The sequence below is a fragment of the Camelus ferus genome, chromosome 11, assembly GCF_009834535.1.
Source record: "Camelus ferus isolate YT-003-E chromosome 11, BCGSAC_Cfer_1.0, whole genome shotgun sequence".
NCBI classification, from domain to species: domain Eukaryota; kingdom Metazoa; phylum Chordata; class Mammalia; order Artiodactyla; family Camelidae; genus Camelus; species Camelus ferus.
Window position 1 is genome coordinate 9449344 of NC_045706.1, and position 22088 is coordinate 9471431.

At 46.3% G+C, this 22088-nt stretch overlaps 1 protein-coding gene across 16 annotated transcripts in view; it reads left to right on the forward strand.

Annotated features, from left to right (window-relative positions):
• Nucleotides 1-22088, forward strand: part of FGFR2 (fibroblast growth factor receptor 2) — a 100723-nt gene that overhangs the window by 45940 nt on the left and 32695 nt on the right. For 9 of the 16 annotated variants that reach the window (XM_032490756.1, XM_032490754.1, XM_032490752.1 and 6 more), the window contains 3 exons: nucleotides 2475-2598; nucleotides 17852-18042; nucleotides 20820-20964. In XM_032490756.1, coding sequence (XP_032346647.1) covers nucleotides 2475-2598; nucleotides 17852-18042; nucleotides 20820-20964 — 460 coding nt within the window. Of the gene's footprint in view, nucleotides 1-2474; nucleotides 2599-17851; nucleotides 18043-19427; nucleotides 19576-20819; nucleotides 20965-22088 lie in introns of all 16 variants that reach the window. The other 7 variants (XM_032490753.1, XM_032490755.1, XM_032490751.1 and 4 more) reach the window with 2 other exon arrangements.

The following is a 22088-nucleotide window of genomic DNA, read 5'->3' on the forward strand; positions in this document are numbered from 1 at the left end:
CATTTTATAAATGCTGACGTATTAACATTATTGTAGTGCATCTCTAGGAAGTAAACACTCAGGGAACACATGCCCTTGGAGAGGGATCTTACCGTGGAATGCCACAGCCCCGGCGAAAGGCTGGAGCTGACCATGTGCCCTCGGATTAAAAAAAAAGGCAGCGGCATGCCAGGCTGCACTGGCCAAGATTTAATGTCTCGGGCCGCGGCAGACGCTGCCCTCCCTGCGTGGTTCAGGTCAGCTCCATTTGGAATACGCTCTGTGCCAGATCTGGATCCAGGCACAAGAAAGACATTGACAGTTTGGAAAGGGTCCAGAGTCAGGCACTAGCCATGATTAAGGGCTTATGGGCATGACATTTGAGAGGGGGCTCAAAGAACTGAATATTTACAGCAGGGCTAGATGCTGGATTACGTGGCTTGGTGACGTTAGGGCCTCAGTTACCGTCCACGTGACTGGTTCCTCAGAGGCCCCAGGGTCCCATTCCTGATATTTCTGAGAACTTGGGGAGAGGGAGGGTCCCACTGTGGTTAAATCAAGGAGCTAGGTACCTGCCTTTTCCACACTCTGAGCCTACAGCCCCTGGGTAGCCCCCAGGGGGCCAGGATTTAGATAGACAGTTCTCCTTGCCCTGGAAATTTTAGCATCCGCATCTTGTCCTCCTTCTGAACACTCCTTCTATACATTCCTACCAAGAAGGAGCTTGTCCCACCTAGGAGGAAACATAGCCTCTTGTTTTGATTCTCGTAAAAGTCTGTGGCCCAGCCAAGAGCAGAAAGCAAGTCTTTGCCAATGTAGAGAGTAAACTCCATTGTAGGTCTGTTGCCTTTGAATTCACTTACTGGCAGGCATGTCACCCATGACAGATGATCTCCCCACCACCAGCTCCATGACGTTAGACTCTGCAGCCACCTCCATAGGTTGTACTGGGGGCGTCAGTCTCAGACAGCAGCCGAAGCAAAGTGACAGCCCAGAACTCAGTCTTAATTCAGTGCTTGTGCTCTGTTAAGAGGAGTCCAGCCTTCACCCGTGTGGTCCTCCCTAAGACTGTCAGTGATGAGCAGCGATCTTGTATTTGGACTCAGCATCCCTGACTCCACTCTGCAGGTGATGGCTCGTGCTGAACTGAATGCCTGACACGAAGAGTTGTGCTATAGTGTGTTCTTCTAATCACTTACCTCTGTCGGCTCTGCTGTTCAACGTGGACAGCTGCTCTGCCCTCCTCTTTTTACAACGGAGCATCCATGAGATGATTTTCTCTTATTCTCTAATTTAGTTCCTTGAATCACTCGTGTGCTTGCGAAGGCTCTGCTGGCATTATCGGGTTTTATGTGATTAAGCCAGAAAACACTTGCAGTGCTCAGGGAATCATTCAGAAGGTCAGTTGAAATTCCTGAAATGATAGTTAAGATGCATAGGCCCTGGCTTTTTTTTTTTTTTTTTTTTTTGGCCTTTCCATTTTTCCAGAATGCCTTGTCTAAAAGACCTTGAAAGAATGATTTGGATTGGAAGAGAAATATTAAAGCCATGAACCTGAAAGATGAAACCTGCATTTTGGTCTTAATAAGGAAAAATCATGCTTACTTGAAAAGCTGGGTCTACTGAAATATTTTAAAAGCAAGGTGGGAATATTAGAATCTAGCCTGTTTTCTTGTTGACAGAACTGGGGTGGGAATCACAATAACTTCTCTTCGCATGTGTTCCTTATCTTTGAAAAGTCTCAAGGAGTTTGTAAACAGATACACAACTTAAGTTTCCTAAGGATTCATTGCTCCCATATTTGGAATTCTGCCTGTATCTCTAAGAAACCTGTAGCATCTATTCAGTCACCACCAGAGATGGGAGAGGCCAGACTCTATTCTCAGCTGAAACTTCTTGAGATGTCCCGACTGCCTCTGAGGGCTGTGGGGAAAGATCTGAGAGGCCTTCAACCCGAAGGCTCCAGGAGCGATATCAGCACCTGCCTTGTGGCGTCTTGGGAGAGTCAAGGTTAAATTAGCTGAGGTGGGAAGGAAGCACTCAGGGCAAGGGGCTGGCAGACAGGATGAGCTCACTGGCGTGGGCTCTGCGTGGCTCCTTGGTGCTGGAGGGGCTGAGGGTTCCCAGCGGATGAGCAGTCTGGGAGCTCACCTGCCCGGGAACACTGATACCGTGCAGGCTAGTGTTCTGGTTTCCCGGCCCTTTGGCAGCTCCTGGGGGAACCTTCCAACCTGTGACAGTGACAGACCCTCTCCACACGTTCTTTGGTATCTGAACACGTCAGTATCAGCTAGCCAGACATCTGCCCTGGTGATAATTATTGTTTTCCTTTGTCACCATTCTGAGTACTTATTACGAGGAAAATTTAGAATTCAAGGTAATTTTTTTTCTACCTTCTTTGCCTCCCTCAACTTCTTTTTAAATCAAGAAAGCAAAGCACCTGGTATTCTGTACTAAGATTGTTCAGTAGACTACCTTTACTTTTATATTTTCAGGTACGAAACCAGCATTGGAGCCTTATTATGGAAAGCGTGGTCCCGTCCGACAAAGGGAATTACACCTGTGTGGTGGAGAATGATTACGGGTCCATCAATCACACGTACCACCTCGATGTTGTTGGTGAGTCTCTTCTCCCCTAGTGGCAGCCGGACTGCCAGCCTGCTGCAGCCTGACTCATTTGAAATTATGAAAGTGAGTCTTGTTCCTCCCTATACTTTGAGGAGAATTGGTTTGTTTTCATTTTTTCTAAACACAAGCTGTCATTTGGGAAAGATTCTTCTATCATTTGACAGTGTTTCTTTTCCCTGATTAGCCAGGTTTTCTGTGTTATGCATAAACCCCATGGGGGCAAGCGTCACCCTATGTCACGAGGATGTGGTGTGAGATGTGCCGATGTTCTGGAAGCTGAGGTTACTCTAATGAATGTTAGTGTGCGCAGGGAAAGGGTACACTTAGGCTGTAGGAGAATGTTGTTTTTGAAAGAAGGGCAACTGTAGAATGCTGACTGTAGAGCAAAGGAAAAAGTCATTATAATGACTGAGCTGATAGCTGGCTGGAGGAAGGTTAACATTAAGGGACCTTTCAGTTACATTGGAAGAAAGTCATTGGGCACTACAAGTTCGATGTCTGTTCCTAGAAGCTATTTCTTCTATGAAAAGATAGTTTTTTATGGGCTTATGAATACCTTTTAATCAAAGTGTTGAGATAAATATGCTATTTTAATGAAATATCTTAAGAGTCCACATAGCTTATCCTGGAAACTCAAATGTCTTCCCAAGTTTGGTCTATTATGATGGGTTTTGTTGTAACTGATGAAGAAAGAATGCTTCTCTGTCTTGTTGGGAGATTGATAAACTTACGTGTAGGATGTGTCTCGTTGTGGGATGGTGGGCTGAGATCTTTGTAGAAGCCATCTTTTCTCTTTGTCATCTACCCTGACTCTCCGTAGGGCCGCCTGTCCTTGAATCCTTGCTGTGGGTGACCTCATCGATTTACACATCTCCACGTGCAGGTTGCTGGCTCCTGCTAAGGTCTCAGCTCAAAGCTCACCTTGATTCATCTCACCTTAATGTGACCCTTTTTAACTGCACAAACTCATGCCCACCCACTGTGCATCTATAAACAAAGCCTTTTTTTCCTCCATCATTTCCTGCACATGTGTCCCTAGTATTGTTTCACATGTGGGCATTTCTTCTCCTTCAATAAAATATAAACTCTTTTGAGGAGAGAGACCCCATAGATACTTGAATTGCCCAAAGAGCCATTAAAATACTTTGCAAAAACTTGATTAACCGCACTACATAGATTTGAAGTTAATTGAAGTTTTAGGTTAACTGAAAATTAGATAGAAAACCATTTTAATTTCCTATCAAGTTAAATTAAATCCATAAGAAACTCTGCCTTAGAAAGCATGATATAATCTTTATTTCCATTTGCAGTATTCAGTGAAAAAGTAGCATTTGTTATTCAGACACTTTATTGTGAAATTTGAAAGGTTTTTGTATGATGGAGAGTCTATAGATACTTGTAAAAACCTAAATTTTAGAGCCCTCTTTTCTCACAGATTTGTGAAATGTTTCTTAGTGAGAATCACTATGTACAGATATTTTACAGAACAAACACAAAGAGAAGTAACATTCAAAGACGAGAAGAAAACAGTTAACGTTTCTTTTGGCATTGACGTACCATAAGCCTATTGATCACAGAGCACACGACTTGGATTTTACTTTGGGCCTCGTGTATCCTGAGTTTGACATGAAAGTGTTTCTATTTAAGGAAAGAAAGATTTGGGGCTAAAAGTTCTAAATACTTAATTCTGAAAATAACTCATTTATTGTGGGAATAAAATAATTGTGCTGCAGCAGTCTTTGGGGATCATGGCTTTGCAGAGGTCTACAAATTGTGCAGTAAGATTGGTTGGGGCCGTTCCAGGAATCGGGAGTCGTATCTCGGCCACTTCAGCCGGGGGTCTTGCTCATAGCAGATTTTAGGTTGAGTTGTTATGTAAAACATTCAAAAGCCCCTCGCCCCACCTCCCCTTTGAGCTTGCTTGGCAGCTCGTCTCTGCGAAGCCCTGAAATCTCTCTTAGAGTTTAGGGCTGGATTTGAATCGGGCTGCTGAATAATGGAATTGTGCTGTCTAATGTTAATCCCCTGGCAATCAGTCTTGTTGAAAACAGCATATGATTCAGTGGTGTAATGTTGAGGGAGCAGAGAGTGTATGGAGAAATGCAGAGAAAGGCCTGATTATGTCACAAGTTTGGGAGATCGCCCAGCTAAACGTGGGCCAATAATGACACAATGCTGGTTGGGAATATCCATTAAAGCTCAACCCCAATAATTTTCCAAGCCTTGAACCTTCTTTATAAATAGAAGCCAAAAGTCAGTGGAGCAGAAGACATTTTCAGGAAAGATGGAGGTGTGAAATCTTTGCTCAAAACCCTAGTAATTGCTTTGAGAAGCACTAATAAAATAAGAATTGAGTCGGGCTGGAGTGTCTCGTGCAGACTTACAAGGCTGGCTGACAGTCATTCTGAACATCTCAACAAAGTCAAACAAAAGGGATTCAGGCTTGAACAGCGAATTTCTAGTGGCTCTCAGGTCCGGGTTTAACATATCGCTGCGTCATAACAGCCTCTCAGCCACGTCTCTGTTTCACAGAAAACCGGAGACTCTTTCCCAGAGAAAGTGAGGTCCATTCTGGTTCACATTCTCCGAGGTTTTATTTTTGTTGCTATGATACGCAGGCTTGGAGTTCAGATATTACGAAGCATCAAACCGGGGGAGATCTTTTTATTGAAATTCTTCCTTGGAAAGGCATTCCCATAAGCACTTTAATGTAAAAGCCGTGTAATTTAAGTGACGTTCTTGTGTTCTGGAATTAAACAGCGAGCCATTGTTGTATGTGAGGGACATGCTTTTGTTTATGGGAGCCCTTTTAGGAGCCTTGCTTGATCCTCATTAAAATTGACACCATTACTTTTCAGCCATTTAGTTGCAAAGGGAAAATGAGTGTGAAGCTCCACGTCTCGGTAACTGTGGTGATAATAAGACGGGCTCTCAAAATAGCTGGCTCCGGGGGGTGGCAAGTGGTTAGCTCATCAGTGAATGAGGTTGAAGCACTGGATCCTGCCTGGGGCCCTGCCACCAAGAAGCTGCAACCTGGGAGAAGCCACTTAACTTTTGGTTTCACTCTCCTCGTGTCTAAACAACGAAGCCGCTGAGACTCACTCACGTGAGACCAAGGCAGCCTGGTGTCGTGAGCGTAGTGGGTCCATCAGCCCGCACGCTGGGGACCCAGCAAACTGGGACAAACGACTCAGCCTCTCTGAGCTTGAATTGCTCATCAGTAACATGGAATGATGGTGCGTACCTCGTCCCTGGGATGGTTGTATCCGTTTCCTAGGGGCTGCTGTAACAGATCATCGTGAGCTGGATGGCTTAAAACAATAGGAATTCATTCTCTTGTCAGTTCTAAGGGCCAAAAGTCTGAAGTCAAGGGATCCGCAGGGTTGGTTCCTTCTGGAGACTCTCAGGGTGAATCTGTTTACGCCTCTGCCCTGGCTTCTGTGGCTGTCAGCAGTCCCTGGCTTGTGGACACATCACTCCATCTCCAGCTTTGTCTTCCTGTGACCTTCCTTTCTGGGTCTTCTCAAGTCTCCCTCTGCCTTTCTCTTATGAGGACACCTGTCATTGCGTTTAGGGCGCACCTTAAATCCAGGATGATCTCATCTCGAGAGCCTTAACCTAATCACAAAGATTTTATTTCCGAATAGGATCATGTTCACAGGCTCCAGGGGTTAGGACGTGGGCTTGTCTTTTCTGGGGCCACAGTTCAGCCCCCTGCAGTGACTGTGAGGAGTCTGTTGGGTTAACAGGTGAAAACATCCAGTTGGTCCCCTGGCAGCCAGCGGCAGGTGCTGCTTTCCTCCTCCCCAAGCCTGGAAACTCCTGTGGCAGTTAGAAGACATCTTACACAGCTTTCATGGACTCACCTGGGAGTTTTATTGAACAAGCTGGATGCTGCGTTGGGACTGACAGAACCAGCCAACTGCTGCCGCTCGCTGGTCCTGCTGACGTTTCCACCTGTGGTTAATGCTGTCATCGCGGATGTCCCAGGGACTCAGATAGCTGCTTGAACTTGCAGAAGAGGGTCGTAGAGTTTGGCAGCCTCAAGTTCATGGAGTTGGTCTCATTACCTCCACCTCTCACCCCATTTTACAGCTGAGGAAATGCAGGATCCAGGCGGGTAACTGACTGGCCAAGGACTTGAAGGAACTCCGCAGCTGAGTCTAGGTTAACGCTGCGTGCGCCTCACTCTGATGTCTCTGTTTCAGGATCACTCTGTGGTGTAGACCAGCAGTGGCTGCTGCAGCCCATCTAGAAAGGGGAACTCCATGTTCAGCTCTTTGTTGCCCGAAAAACCCCAAAAAGTGAGACAGAGAGAGAAGAGGGGAGAGAAAGAGAGATGTGGAAGTATTCAGAAGGCCAGTTGCTACTTCTTACTCACATAGACCCTTTCTTTGGCCTTGAATTAGGAACTTCTCCTCCTTCTGGTGTCCAGCCCTGCATTCCCAGAGACCATCAGATAACTTGTGAGCTTTTCACCTGGCAATGGATATTTTGGGGAGTAAAGTGCATCAGAAGTGGGACCATACATACCCCTGTATCTGCGGAGGCCAGCTGTGCCTTCTCCCCACCCATCTACTTTCCAGAAATTTGTCCTCCCGAGACCAGAGCTGTAAGCGGCAGACGGTGTCTCCGTGGATGGTTGGGAGCTTGTCAGGGGCCAGGCGTCCCTTCTGGCTGCGTGGGAATCGCTCAGGCCCCCTCGCCAGCCCCGACTTGCTCGACAGCTCGGCACCAGGATGGTGCTGTCCACTGGCCCTTGACAGAAATCCGCTGTGACTCCGCTCTGGACATGATAGGACTCAGCCCGAAAGCAGGAAGGAATCCATCCTGGTGCTGACTGCCCCTCAGGTGTGTGTTTGGGAGGAAAGAAGTCTGTTATTCCAGGCACAGGCTGATAAGCCTGACCGTGGAGCTGACACCTGGCGCTGAGCATTTGGCAGCCTGTCCCCGGTGGGAGAAGGGGTCGTGTCAGTTGTTTGCTGCTGGGTGGCAGCCCCATCCTGGGAAGACAAAGGACCCAGTGTGATCCCTGAGCCACAGGCAGGGGACTGAGGCATGTCAGAGTCCCTGACACCACACTTCTCCAGTGTGAATTTTGCATTCTTTTTTTGGCGGTGGGGGGTGGTAGTAATTGGAACAAAGTAGCATTTAAATAAATGAAGAAATGGTGGTCTAGTTCATTAATTAACTGGTTTATTACTGAGTCTCTTGAAGTTAGGAAAATACCCATTCGCTTGCTCCTTACGGAAGACCCTCCTCTGTCCTAGTTTCCGTCCCATCATGGCTCTCAGACGCAGCGTTGGGTTCTCTGTGTGACACTGCCTTGTTGCAGGTAACACGAAGCCGGACAATACCGTGCCGCTGGAGCTGTGAGCGCAGTGGACCCCTGCCTCTCACCTTCCTTCCGAGGTGTAGCTCCCGGGCATTTCCCTGGGGCTCTCCAGGCCTCGGCTCCACAGAGCTTCTTGGGGTTCTGAACTTGAAGCATCTTGACCTAGAAGCTCCCTGGCCAGGCCTCATTTGATTTTCCAGATTCATGATTTTGCTGCCAATGAATTCTTTCCCATTTCTTGCTCTAACTTTAAGACGCGGTGTTTATGCTGATACTGGTTCTGCGTGCCAGCTCGACGTGAAATCTGGCTGGAGGGAGGCAGAAAGCCCCTCTATTGGGAAAGGATGGAAGAGCCATGCCCAGGTAATAGGGCACAGCGGTGCCTTCCTCAGTGGGCTTGTTCGGTTGACATGGAACCATGGAGCTGCAACAGGGATTGAGAAGGAAGCAAGGTTCAGCTGTTGCTTTTGTGGCTCCAGCAGCCAGTTCCTCCTTTCCTTCCTAACCCATGTATGTACCATATCACCCCTCAAGGGTCTCCGCTCCTTGCCGGGTAGCACCTCTGGAGGTTCTGGTGGGAATTACATGGGGGAGCAGTTCAAATTCTGTTTGCATCATTTGTCAACTCTGTGGCCTTGGAAGTGATGGAACTTCTGAGCCTCAGTTGTCTGGTCTGTAAGATGCGGGTGATGACATGGTTTTCTCATAACACCATCGGAAGGATGCAGTAGGCAGGCGGTGCTTTTGAATAACAGTACCCACGTGATCGCTCATCCTGTCATTAGGTGGTCCCACACTTCGTTTCATAGCTCTAGCCTAAGACACGCACACTCAGCCCAGCCCTGGCGAAAGGAGTGGTGGGTCCTCTCGTTTCCTTCGGGAGAGAGATTTCACAACCTCCTTTGGTGGCTGCTGTTTAACGAGCTTTTTGGTTGCTACAGAGCAGCTCTTCATACCTGTTTCACAACAGGAATTCCAAGGGGTGAAAGCTGGCCAGTGGGTGGCTGCATCAGCCCTGAATGTACTGACTAGCAGATAAATGCTTTCCTGCAGGACTAATACCAGCTCGGAGTTATTCCTTCCAGGCACCAAGAGCAGGTGATGTCTGTAGGTGCCAGCTCCCGGGGTTGGAGCAGACACACTGGCCTGGATGGGGCATGCTAGAACTTTGCCTTATCAGCATGTTTGCCATGTCCTCTGCATGCCATCAGTTGCCCTCTGCCCCATAGTTGAGGAAGGAAACCTTATTGATTGCTTTAGATTCTGGCAGGGGTCCTGGCTGAGGTGGCTGGGAGAGGGCTAATATTTGATCTCTTGTCTAATCTTTGGCATTGAGTTGGGCAAAGGGGATGCAGAAGTGTTACAGACAAGTTAATGACTTACAGCATTTTGTAAGAAGAGGGTCTCTTCACCGTACCTGGAAATAATTCAGGTGGGGGCAGAGGGCAGAGAGGAGGGTGCTGCTGTCAGAGTGCGGGGGCAAGTGAGCTTGGATTCGTCAGTGGCACTCAGAGTGCCCAGTAATGAACTAGAATGTAGCAAGATTTTGATAAGCCTGGGCTGAACTGAAATAATAGAAAAATGGTTTGAGTTGCTTACATTTAGGGGTTTGTGGTTTCTAACAGATTGCAAATTCTAACGCAGGGAATCTTCCAAATTTCTTTCTAAACGTATACAGCTTCAATTAACTGTCACCTTTATTAACGAAAGACCCCATTTGGAATGTATTATGCCAGTTCTCATGAAGGTGAGCATAAATGCTGATAAGTTCTTCCCCTTCCGAATGGTACGTCCTCCAGAGTGCTTTTATGGATTCGTCCTTGGAACACCCTGCAGTTGCATTCAGGTCTCATGTTTGGTTTATTTTTACAGTCAGGTGAAGGTAGGGCAGAAGTGACCTATTGTAACAGGGATGTGCTCCTGACTTACAGGGCAGGTTTGAATTGGGAAGGTGGCGTCTAGAGGTTCTGACACCTCTTCCACAGTAGTGAGGTCATCACAGGTGGAAGGTGGGGAAAGAGATGGCTGAGGGGAGGGTTCTGGTTGCTGTTTCTATGGGGAAGTTTTTCTGTTTCTCCTTCTGAGAAGAGATGATGAGGTGAGGACATGGCCTGGCTTTGGAGGGAGAAGATAGAACTGAGCGCTCAACAGGGATTCTGTTGATTGTATTGTAATGTTAGTCCTCTCTCTATGGAGTATCCTGTGCTTGGCCAGAGGGTGTTTTTTAGACAATCAGTTGAATGAAACAGGGTTTGGCCTCTTAGGGTTCTCAGGTCATGGTACAAAAGACCCCAAACTGCCACAGTGAGAAGATGGTAGAGAAGGATGAAGATTCCTGGATCTTGATGGAACTATGTTTTCTCTCTTCCCAGAGCCTCCCCCTTAGAGAATTCTCTCAAGCAAGGCCTGTAGGAAGCCAGTCCATCTCAAATAGATGGGCAAATCACAGGTCAGATGGTGCCCCAGGCATCTTCCCTGTCATTCCAGGATGGAAGTGCTCTTTTTCAAGACAGGCATTGGGTATTGTTCTGGGAGAATCTTTGGGTCATTGTACTTTATTTGAAAAAGGAATTAATTCCTCATTGTATTTGGTTCAGTATACATTCTGGACTGAGACTGAAAGATGAAGGATTTAGTCCTTTAAATTTTATCTTTCGGACAAAAGAAACAAAACTGTTCTGTATGTGAAACCATCGCCCATTGATCAGTGGGCAGTCGGAGGGTTGCAGGCCAGCCTGAGGCCGCCCGTCTGCCTTGGGCAGTGAGAAGAGAAGTGGAATTCAGACTGGGAACCTTTTGTGATCCGGACGACTCTTTTGAAGCTTCTCTTTAGATGAGGCTTATAGCAAGGAATTATCTAGAATGACTTTTATTTTCAGGGCCTGAGTTTGCCTCTGAGAAAACAAATGAGGTTTTATTGTTCAACTTCTCCTGTGGTTCGTTACCAAAGGGGGAGGCGTTTTTTTGTTTGCTCAGATGGGCTGAAAGCTTTGGCTTCTACTTGAACCACCCCAGGAGCAAAATAAGGCATCCGAGGAATCAGCGTGATACATTATTCTGGATTTCCTCTAGAAGTAAGGCTTTTTAATGGTGAAAGTTGATGAAACTGTCGCCATCATTAGCGTGGACATCCTTCCACGTCTGTACGTATCTCTCTGCTTCATTCTTCCTCGTGGCCCGCATGCTCTCTGTCACGGACATCGTATGATTTATGTAATCATCCCGCTGTTGCTGGGTTTTTGCCTCTGTGCATCCTCTGTTTTCCAGTTACAAGAGAAGCTCCACTGACAAGCTTTGCACATACCTATTGGGCACCTGAGTGGATATTTTTCTAGGACATATTTCTAGCGGTGGACTCACTGGATCTTTTTTGATAGATGGTCCCATTTTCACCCTAAACAGCTTCATTCTGAGTGCTGCTGTCTTAGGAGACTCCCTAAGTGGTTTGGTTTTTAGCTGCTTTGCAAATCATTTGAGAAAAGCTATCCTAATTCAGAGTTCTTCCTGTGTAACAAGAGGGTATGTTCAATTCCTGGGCTTTTTTCTTTTTTAACGTTTGTTTGCAGCGTACTCTTCCTGTGAAGGGAACCCAGCCCTGCAGACACCAGCTGACCATCTTGCATTCCTGAGAGATGGTGCCCCCGCTCTGGCTAGTGGCGGGGTGCTGAGGCTCTGTGCTGGAGCTCCCCGGCGTGACTGCTCTCAGCTGTGTTTACCCCAGCTCCTCAGGAGGGAGCCTGGGGAGACTGAAGTCTGAGTTTTGCATCAGCTTGAAAACCAAGCACAATACAGGGAAGGACCTTGTGCAGAGTCTTTATGTCAAAAGAGAGAAAAGCCCTCTTTTAGTCAACTGGGCAAGATAAACACGCTCAGCTAATTGAGAAGGCAGCTTTTCCATGACTCTAGGACTATATCTTACTCACTCTGTGATCTTGTCACCTTTGCCATGTCTCTCTTTTCAATTGTGGTAAAATATACACGACATAAAATGTACCATTTTTAACCATTTTTTAATATCCAGTTCAGCGGCATTAAGTACATACACAGTGTTGTGCAACCATCACCGCTCTCCATCCCAGGACTTTCTCGTCCTTCCAAAGCCATGTCTCCTTTTAATAAAAGGAAAGGCATTTTGGAACCAAAAATTGGCCAAACTTTGTGGTCGCCCAAGAGTCTTCAGTTCTGGCTTAACTTTTTGAAGGCACAGAGATCAGGGTATCGTAAACACTTGGGGTGTAAATAACACACAGCCCTGCTCCTGTAATTTGCCCAAGAAGACCTAAATTGACACCCAGCTGGTAGAAGCCACTCAACTCCCAGCCAAATAATACCGTCTATGACATTAATTAGGGAAGGCACTGTGCCTCCGCCTGCTTTCGTCCTTCCCGGCCGTGCAGCCTCAGCCAGCACTTCACTCAGCTTCTCCACCTCGTCGAGCAAGCAGAAAAGAATTAGTGGTGTTTTGCTTCTAGCGCTTCACGTGGGGCAGCCTCCCTAGGTCACTGAGGAACTTCGGTGCTGGAGAGAAGACATTTTGGCTTTTCCCAAACCAGCTTGCTCCCCTGACTTTGCTCTTTCTGCAGAGAAACGTGTGTGTTTTGGAGGAAGCTGGATCCCCAGCCCAATTCTGCAAGACTTTCCAGGGTCAGATGTCCAAGCAGTGGGAAAATGAGGCTAAACATGGGACAGAGAGAAGGCAGCAAACCAGCCACCTTCTACCAAAATGCATTTTTCCTTTAAAAAAAAAAAACAGTAATTCCAGGTACCCAGCATCCTCAGGCCACTCGTCTGTTCTAGATGACAAGCAAACTCCTGGATACAGACACTGTGACTCTGTCTGAGGGGGTGGTGCTCCTTCTCATCCAATATCCTAATTGTACCTTCTCCTCCACATCAGTTTTGGTTGGGACCTCCTTTTGTGCCAAACTCAAGAGGCTGGAGAAAGCTTAGGGAGAACAAAGCTCAGAACCCAGCTCGATGTAGCCTGTCCGTTGGAGAGCATTAGGCAGAGTCTTGACAAGGCAATGAACTCATTCTACTAATTGTAATTAGTGTGAGGTCTTTAGCAAGTTCTGGGGCTCCTCAAACTTCAGAGGGCTTTGATCAGCTCCCCTAATAACCATGCCTCATGCTAACTGGTTTAGTGCGTTTTCATACAACAAAAGCTACCACCGCCTACTCTTGAGAAAAACAAGCGAGGCTGGGCTTTGGAAACAAGAATTCTCCGTTGTTTTCACTTGTCCTCCCAATCGCAGAATGTTTTTTCCTTATTCAGCCCCTTGGAGTTGCTAAGAAACTGCCATTTTAGAGGAAGGGTAATTAAATTCTGATTTTAATTTAAAGATGGGGCAGGCAAGATTCTTCATGTTCCTGAAATGAATGGGTGCCTGAGAGCAGGAGCCTTGCTGTTCCCAGATCAGTCCTGGGCACTCAACGGGATTTGAGTCTCTTGGCATTTTGCTGCTGGAAAGCGCGGCTTTGAAATGGTTCTTTGTGGCCAACGCTGCTGTACTTTGGGGAGAAATACTTAGAAGACCAGTGTGGGCTGGGAAGCCGGCAACTCTGGGCTTGATTAATTTATAGGTGTAATTTAAGAACCTGGTTCTCCTTCTGATCACCAGGATGCGTATTTACTGAGCTCGCAGACGTGAGGCCTCCCCGGCCGGTGGACTTTTTTTATGGCCTTTGCTACATCAGAGCAGAAGTTGTAGATCTCTTATGAGCAAACATATTATTATGTCCAGAGGAGGACTGGCATGTTATAAAGTTTCAAATGGTCAATTAACAAAGATTTATTCTTTGTCACTCAGGTATTTTCGCTCTCTTTCTTTCTCAATAATTACCCCTTGGAATGAAGCAGACTGTTTTCTTCCTGCCGCCCTGGTCGTGGCTCCCAGCTTCAGAGCAGGACTGGAGGGGCCGTCTTGGCATTAAGACTCTCAGCAGCTGGGCCTTCTGCTTGGTTCAGTAAAGTGGACTCATTTGGAGCACTTGACAAAAGGGAGTGAGAGAACGCGGGGGAGAGAATATATTTTTTAAAGCACTCCAGCCTGTGTTTACTACACACTGATTTGGTGGATCCTCATTCCAGCAGAGCAGCCAACTGTCCCATCGGCAGCAGCCGCACACCCTGGACTGCCTTCCATCCTGTATTAATTCCGAGCTCACACAGGGAGCTTCGAATCTCCGTTTTAAAAGTTCTCATCCTCTTGTGGGTCCATGAACGATACATCTGCAACCTGCTGAACTCAGAATGTATCATTTTAAACATTTCAGTAAAAAACACAGAGGCGAGGTGCTTGTCAGCTTTTCTGTTTTCTGTATATTTCTTTCCCTCCTCCTGTAAAGAGAGAAACCTGCTTTGTACACTATCTGAGACTTAAACGTGCCGTTAAGAGACGCTTGCCTAAAACCAAATCCTTCCTGGTAGACAGGATGGAACTTTTGTTATCACGTAGAAGAACAAGAACAAGAGAAGGGTCAGCTCTGGGTTTTAGTCTCTCATCTGGAGCTAATTCGTCGACTGATTTCTTTTTATATCAGCTTGCTGCCCTAAAAGCTGCAGACCCATGGGGTTCGGGGTGCCCAGGGCGGAGGAGAGCACGCTGGAGGTTGGAGGGTCTTCGTGCCCATTGGTTGCTGCTCTGTCTCTGCAGTGCTTCCTAAGTGCCCGCTGGCCCGGGGCATGGAGGGGCTGCCCGGTCCTGGGAGCTGCCGTCCCGCCTGCTCTCCTGGCTGCCATCACACCCTGCTTTCACCCCAGTTTTTCAGAAGTTAGAACAGGAGTCCACGTGCTGTCATCCCCTCACTAATGATCCCTGTTCTTAAGGGTCTGATGGACACCGAGGGAAGAGTGATCGCTGAAGGATGGAAGGCAGGAGAGGGGGGCCGCAGCTCGGCAGATGCGGGCATCCCGGGACCTCTTCCAAGATGTTTCAGGCCTCGTTCTCCGACTTGTTTAAGGGCAGAGAATAAGGTTGCAAAGGAAATCAAAGCCTGATGTGGAGAAACGAAACATGAGGCCTCCTGACTTTTTAAAAACATTTTAAATAACATTCTCTTAAGGTTTCATTTCATGCTGAAGGCAGCTGTAATAAGTTTTGGAAGACGGTGTAAGGTTTCGATTACAGAGCGATCCAGCTTGCAGTTTTTGTACCCAAAGTGAGAAAGGGCCGAGGGGGGGCCGAGGGGGAGCCGGGGCGTGATTAAGAGCTTATTTTGTATAAGGTGAGAAAATTTGGAAGGATGAACTCAAGACTGTACGTGGTAACATTGGGTACGCTGTAATTTGCAAATGTAATAATATGAAACCATTGCAGAGGTATTTTGTGTTTTTCGGTTTTGTATGTGTGTGTGTGAAAATAGCCCAGATAGCGATGGAATAACTTAATAACTGGAGCGCAGCAGCACGCTGACCACAAGTGAAACAAGACGCAGCTCCACAGTGGGCCCTGCCAGTGTTGCCCCAGTGACGAGGCTCTCTCTGCTGAAGGCTGGCGCGGGCCAGAGCTGTCGAGCCATGTGAAAGCATCCGTTGTTCGCAGCGTCATTATTTGGTATTACATGCACATTGTTTGCTTGTGAAACAATTTATGGGAAAGAGAACTCGGTTTGAAATTCAGTTGATCTGGCTTATGACATTTAAGATTTTTATAGTACTTTTGTTTCTAAGAATAAATATTTAGGTCCACTGTAAATATTTATCTTTGAACACGCAAACACACGCACGCAAGACTGGAAAGCTGAGCCAGAGAATGAACTCATACTGAAAATTCACTCCTCTGTGGGAAGGAGTAAACTACTTCAATATTTGAGAGGTACAAAGGAGCATCTTTTGTGAGCTTGGCTGGCAGTATCCAGCCCGGATGACAGCTCCCCCTTGGGCTGTTAAGTCTCTTGGGAGGAGGCCTGGTGGGGAGGAGAGTGTGTGTGGACTTAACTTAGTTCTTCTCACGTGGATGAAGCTCGCCAGGGTGAAATCAGAACTTCATCTCTGCCAGCTGCCAGCAGGTCCCTGTGGCTTCCAGCTGGCTGGCAGGCCTGACGCGGAGGCTCGCAGTGGCCCATCGCTGGGATGGTGTATCAGCCAAGGAGTGAGTGTTTCTAGTGATGCTTGAAAGTATCCCAGCGTTGAGATTTTCTGCCCACAAAGAGTAGGAGCCTCGGCTTCTGTGCTCTTTGCTTAGCCACTGTGGGTGATATTGGGGCAAATGAATGACTTCTTTGGGGCTCTGAAATCCTTCTCTTTTTAATGTGAAAATGTAGGTGTCTGTGGCATAATGCGAGATTCTGGAATGAAATGTGCTAGGAGTAACGGCTAGCACTCTCTTCTTTTCTTTCTCTTTTCTTTTCTTTCGCTTTTAAATACTAGCGACAGGCTTAAGCAGTAAAATCAATTTGCACATGGTCTGGCTCTTGTCCAAAAAATTCCGCTCAATGACACTTTATTCTGAAAGCCCAAATATAGAAAAGCTTAGATATCTATCATTCTCACTTGCTGTTTCCAGCCCAGCGCACAGGGATACTCAGGTGTAGCATGGAGACATCCATGGGTGTGTTGGGCCACTTGGGTCTCCTCATTTCCCTTGGAGACTTTTTAGGCTGGAGGTTAAAGGCAGTGGTACCCACAGTGTGGGGAAGGAGACAGGGAGGATGGCTGGAACCTACAGGTGTGGGGGGATGGGCTGACATTTGTGAATGGTTGGATAATTGGGTGTGTGACTTTTGACGGTGTAGGAAGGTTCCTGTCTGTGATTACGGTGCCTTTGCGGACAAGGTCACATGGCAGGCTGGTCTGTTACTTGATTCTTGAGATGCCTGGTGTGTAGTTGTTCAAGCGCCTTGATGGGGTCGCCTCTACAGGGTTTCTGCAGAGACCACTTCTGAACTGGAGACTCCACTAGAGAGGGAGGCAGACAAGTGAGGGTGGGAAGTAATTGCCAGCCTACCCTCTGTGGGGCCTCCTTTGACACAGTCTAAGACACTGCCAGGATTTGGGGACCCGTGTTGCTTTACGTCTCTTTCAGTGCCACATCTGAATAAGCCGAGGAATGTCTGCTTGTGTGTTTAGCATTTGGCGCACAGTTAAACTGAATGCTTATCAAGGAGACAGATGGAGATATTGGACAGGGAATGAACTCACAGCGTAAATTCCGCAGCAAAGAGATGAAACCAGTTGTGTTGTTCAGTTGATCTGTTCATAACTTTGGGCTTTAGTTTTTAGTTTATTTTCTTTTTAAAACAAAACGGGGATGGAAGTCTGACCGGAGCATCTTAGAAATGTTTGGCGGGGGTGGGGGGAGGGTATAGTTCAGCTGTAGAGTGAGCGCTTAGCACACACAAGACCCTGGGTTCAATCCCTAGTACCTCCATTAAATAAATAAATAAACAAATAAACCTAACCCCACCCCACCCCCCAAAAATTATTAGAAAAAAAATATATATCAGGAGATACTGCCTTAAGGAGCCATTTTGGAACTCATGGTGACCTTTGAGTCTTGTCACTTACCTGGGATGTTACGCTTACAGTCAGTGTGAGTTTCCAGTATTATCCCAAGTACAGTAAGGGAAGAGGCACCCTTTCCACCACCATTTGTCTTTTAGATTGTAAAAATAAAATCTTTGCCCTTGTTCACTAGGTAGCCATGGACAACCAACGACTTGAGATGTACTAAGTTCTTTTCTCAGTTTTCTAAATAAGTATTCTTTTTACAAGGGTCGTGCTCCAGCCATCTCCTTTGAAGTCGTTTTTGTGATGCATTGGGCCGTGGTGTTATTTCAAAGGAGTCAGCCAGCAGACTCGAGGCCTTTTTGGCTTGAGTTCACGAACAGCCTTCTGGACAACACAACTTATTTGTTCGTTTCTCCCTCTCCCCTCCCCGCTCCCGCTTTCTTTCCTCTCTCCACCAGAACGATCCCCGCACCGGCCCATCCTCCAAGCCGGACTGCCAGCGAACGCCTCCACCGTGGTTGGAGGTGATGTGGAGTTTGTCTGCAAGGTGTACAGTGATGCCCAGCCCCACATCCAGTGGATCAAACACGTGGAAAAGAACGGCAGTAAATACGGGCCGGATGGGCTGCCCTACCTCAAGGTTCTGAAGGTGAGGACTTTCTGAATCCAGAGATCCCCACAACTGGAGTCTCCTCGAGGGGTTTGGCCACAGGTTCTTTGATTTCCTGTTGAGTCCGAGAGAAGATGGTTCTCTTGTTTGTTCAGTACAGCGTGTATTTGGGAATTAGCAGATCGTTAGGCTTGCTAATAAAATCTCAGAAGGGAGGTGGGGGGAGTGGGAGGACTACGAAAGCTGGAGTCAGAGTGGTTGAGCTATTTATCGGCCCTGAGATCTTAGATGAGACGTTTAGGCTTAGCTGCACATCTATAAAAGTGGGGATTATGGTAATATCTCCCTACAGGGCGTTGTACAGAGTAAATGAGATGGGGTAGCTGGAAGGAACTTTGTAAACTCCAGGCGCTGTACCAGCGTTTATTGTTACACTGACGTTGTTTTCTCTCAGTATGACGTTAGGATCAAATTTTAGTAGCCACTTTTGGGAAACCATGTAGATTTTCCTTTTAAAAATAATCCCTTAACCTTTGACATTCATTCACACGTGGTTTAGAATAGTAAACCTTAGAAGATACTGCTGTGCTAGTCAAATGTTGAACAGGGAAACTTTCTTTCCCCTTGTGTTTCTTATTTGGTTCCGTGGAAGACCCTGTTTTAATAGCACCAGCCTCTTTTTTCTTATTTATTTATTTGTTTGTTTATTTTTATTGAAGTATAGTCAGTTTACAATGTTACGTTACATTCCTGTGTACAGCATAGTGATTTGGTTTTTCATATATGTATGTATAAATATATCCCTTTATGTATTCTTTTTCATTATGGGTATTACAAGATATTGAATACAGTTCCCTGTGCTGTACAGTAGAGCCTTGTTTATCTATTTTGTATATGGCAGTTAGTATCTGCAAATCCCGAACTCCCAATTTATCCCTCCACCCACTTCTTTAATTTTTAGATCTGTCTTGCTCTTCAAGATGGTGATAGCAAATGGCAGCTAAGTGTGTATAAATACTTCTCAGACCGCTGTTTGCTGCTGTGTCTCCCATCTTGAGTTGTTCCCAGAGCATGTCCTTAGAGAGAACAGTCTTCCAGTAGAACCATGGGTAGTTCAACTCAGAACTTGTAACCAGTGAGATATTCTCTCCAGCTGAGAATACCAAAGATCAGAAAAGCTGGAAAAAGATGACCAGCCTGGGGCACTGCTGACCTGTTCTGCACCCTCCCACCCCTCTCCACCGGGTCGCTTCCATTGTCCACCAGTTGACTCATTTTGTTCTTTCCAAACCCACAGCCCTTTAATGCTGCTGTTTAGATGAGACGGAGGTTGTTTTTTTTTGTGGTGTCTTGGTGGTGGGACCCTAGGCCGTGCGAAGTCCTTCCTGGTTGGCCGTTATATTGTTCTCCTGTGTCTGTTCCAGCACTCGGGGATAAATAGTTCCAATGCAGAAGTGCTGGCTCTGTTCAATGTGACTGAGGCGGATGCTGGGGAGTATATTTGTAAGGTCTCCAATTATATAGGGCAGGCCAACCAGTCTGCCTGGCTCACTGTCCTGCCAAAACAGCAAGGTAACAATGTTTTTGTTTTGGGTTTTTTTTTTTTTGTTTTGTTTTGTTTTGTTTTTTAAAGAAGGCTGGATATAGAAGCTGGAAAGACTTGGTGCTTTGGGAGACTGCAGGCAGCTTATCGGATAACTCTGTGGTCTTGGTATATTCATCATAATCTTTCTTCGGTGATGCAGCTGGTATGATGCCAGCAGCCATGGAAAAATGCCCACAATGTTCAAAGTGCTCGCTCTAATTTCTTCTAAAGAGTGCCCTCCACCCCCACCCAGTTTTTAAGTTGTTCCTTCTGGTTTATCTTGTTTGGGCTGCACACCTCCCATCATTACTGCACATCAGCTCCATTTTACACACACACCGGCAGGCCTATTGCATTTGTGGTGTTTGCATAGCAGCAAAATACCTCCTCTGCCCCAGATTTTTAGAGAAATAATGGCATAGTATAATTGGTTCAGCAAAGCAGCATTTTCTTGGTTGCATAACTGATACTTAGGAGATTTCTGTCCTTGACCTTGTTATCCCGAATTTGAGGCTATTCCGTCTCACTGACTAAATGTACTGTTGATGCTGTTGAAGGCAATAGGTCAGCTTTCTCAATTTGTCATGACTCACATTGAAATGTTATATTAAAAAGAGAAAAGAAAAATCCAGTTTCTTTGCTCCCAGGGTCGTGCTTTCTTCCATTTTCTTGCAGTGTTATGTATGTCAGGAGAGTTATACAGGAGGCAGAATAACCAGATCCTGGTAACCAACACGGAACTCCACCCTGGTGGTTCCCACAGGCCTGCAAGGAGGTACAGAGTGTCCACTTGGGCTTAACTGTGGTGTGTTATCTTACAACATGACAGTTTAGCTAGAACCATCCTTTTTTCAAGATGGGAGCCTGCAGCCAACAGGACCAGAACCCAACTTGGACTTTTGGGTGCCATACTTATGGAAAACCACCCCTAACTCCAAAGCAAAGCAAAGGCCAAGAGAACGGATCTCTGTGGGTTGATTTTTCCATGCATTTGATCGCATGCATGTATGTCTAGGCGGTCAAGCCGGTGTGGTGACGGGCCTGTGGAGGTGAGCTACTCCGTGTCGCTCAGTGTCTCTCGGTTGTGGGCTTTGTGGATGGGCTGCAGTCGGAATCCTCCGGTGGCCGGTACCCGCCGGAGCCCCCGGTGTGATGCCTCGTGGTTCCACGGCCCCCTCCACAATCATTCCTGTGTCGTCTAGCCTTTTCTCTTGCTTTCCTTGTTTTCTAGGCTGCCGGTGTTAATACCACGGACAAAGAGATTGAGGTTCTCTATATTCGGAATGTAACTTTTGAGGATGCTGGGGAATATACGTGCTTGGCGGGTAATTCTATTGGGATATCCTTTCACTCTGCATGGTTGACAGTTCTGCCAGGTATATACTGCTCTTTCTCTCCATGGTTTTTTTCCTTTTCTTGGTTGATTGCTATAAAATTAACACAGCTTCTGTTCTCAGAAATGGCCCCTTTTACCCTTGCATAAAGATTTTTTAAAATGTTTAAAATTATCCCCCCAGGGATAAGAAAGTTGCCTTGGAAATTCACTTACATTGAGATCCCACCCTCACGTTTATGATCAAGTGAAATTTCCCCCTTAAAACCCAAAGGGATCTTATATTTTTAGTAAGTCACTGAGTCAATGTATGAATTCACCCATCTCCGTTTCTTTTAAGGAAGAAAGTTGAAATTACTTTGTAAAATTCAAAGTAATTTTTTCTCCGTTCAAATTCCATTTTGCTGAAATCCCATAAGTCCCTTTATTATTTATTACTTTCGTTCCACTTTCTATTTTTAACGAGACGTAAATAGATGGACGTATGCAGAGGTGCCAGGGAGGAGCACCTCTGTGTGGAGGGTGTACAGAAGCAGTGTGCTGCCTACCTGGGGAATCGGTGGCTTGCCGCATGTTGTAATGGATCGGACTCTCAGTTTGCTTTCACTGCAAAGCATGCTCTTGCCATCTTGGGCTTGATGTTATTTCTACCCTACAGAGAAATCAACATCAGTGAAGCCCTTTTGCCTAAACATTGCCGCTGTCTGAATCTCTAACCGACATCTCTATCCTAGACAAGCTTTCTTGATAATTGCTACCTGCTCTAATGAACCTGTCTCTCTGCCATTTCCTTTGTGAAGCTGTGTAGACTGTGGTTTGCTAGCTCATGATGTTCCACTCCAGTTATTAATTCCTCATGTTTAGAGTGCAGTGCCTACCTGCATGCTTATTTTATATCTAGTAAAAATAAATTGATCGTTTCATTTTGTGCTGTGCTGCTGAGAGTTTTGACGATCTTGCAAATATTTTTTTCTGACTCAAATGTATAAGCTTTAAATAATACCATTGCATTCATTTTTCCTTTTGTTGTGAATCTGCTCTGTGAATATTTGCTTTGAAACAATGAGATGCCTCTGGTATTGAGCTTGCTTTTTTTTTTACCTGCAGTACTGCATTCTGCAAGTGTCCAACTGACACTTCTTAACCAATTTGCCTGACAGTTACTAG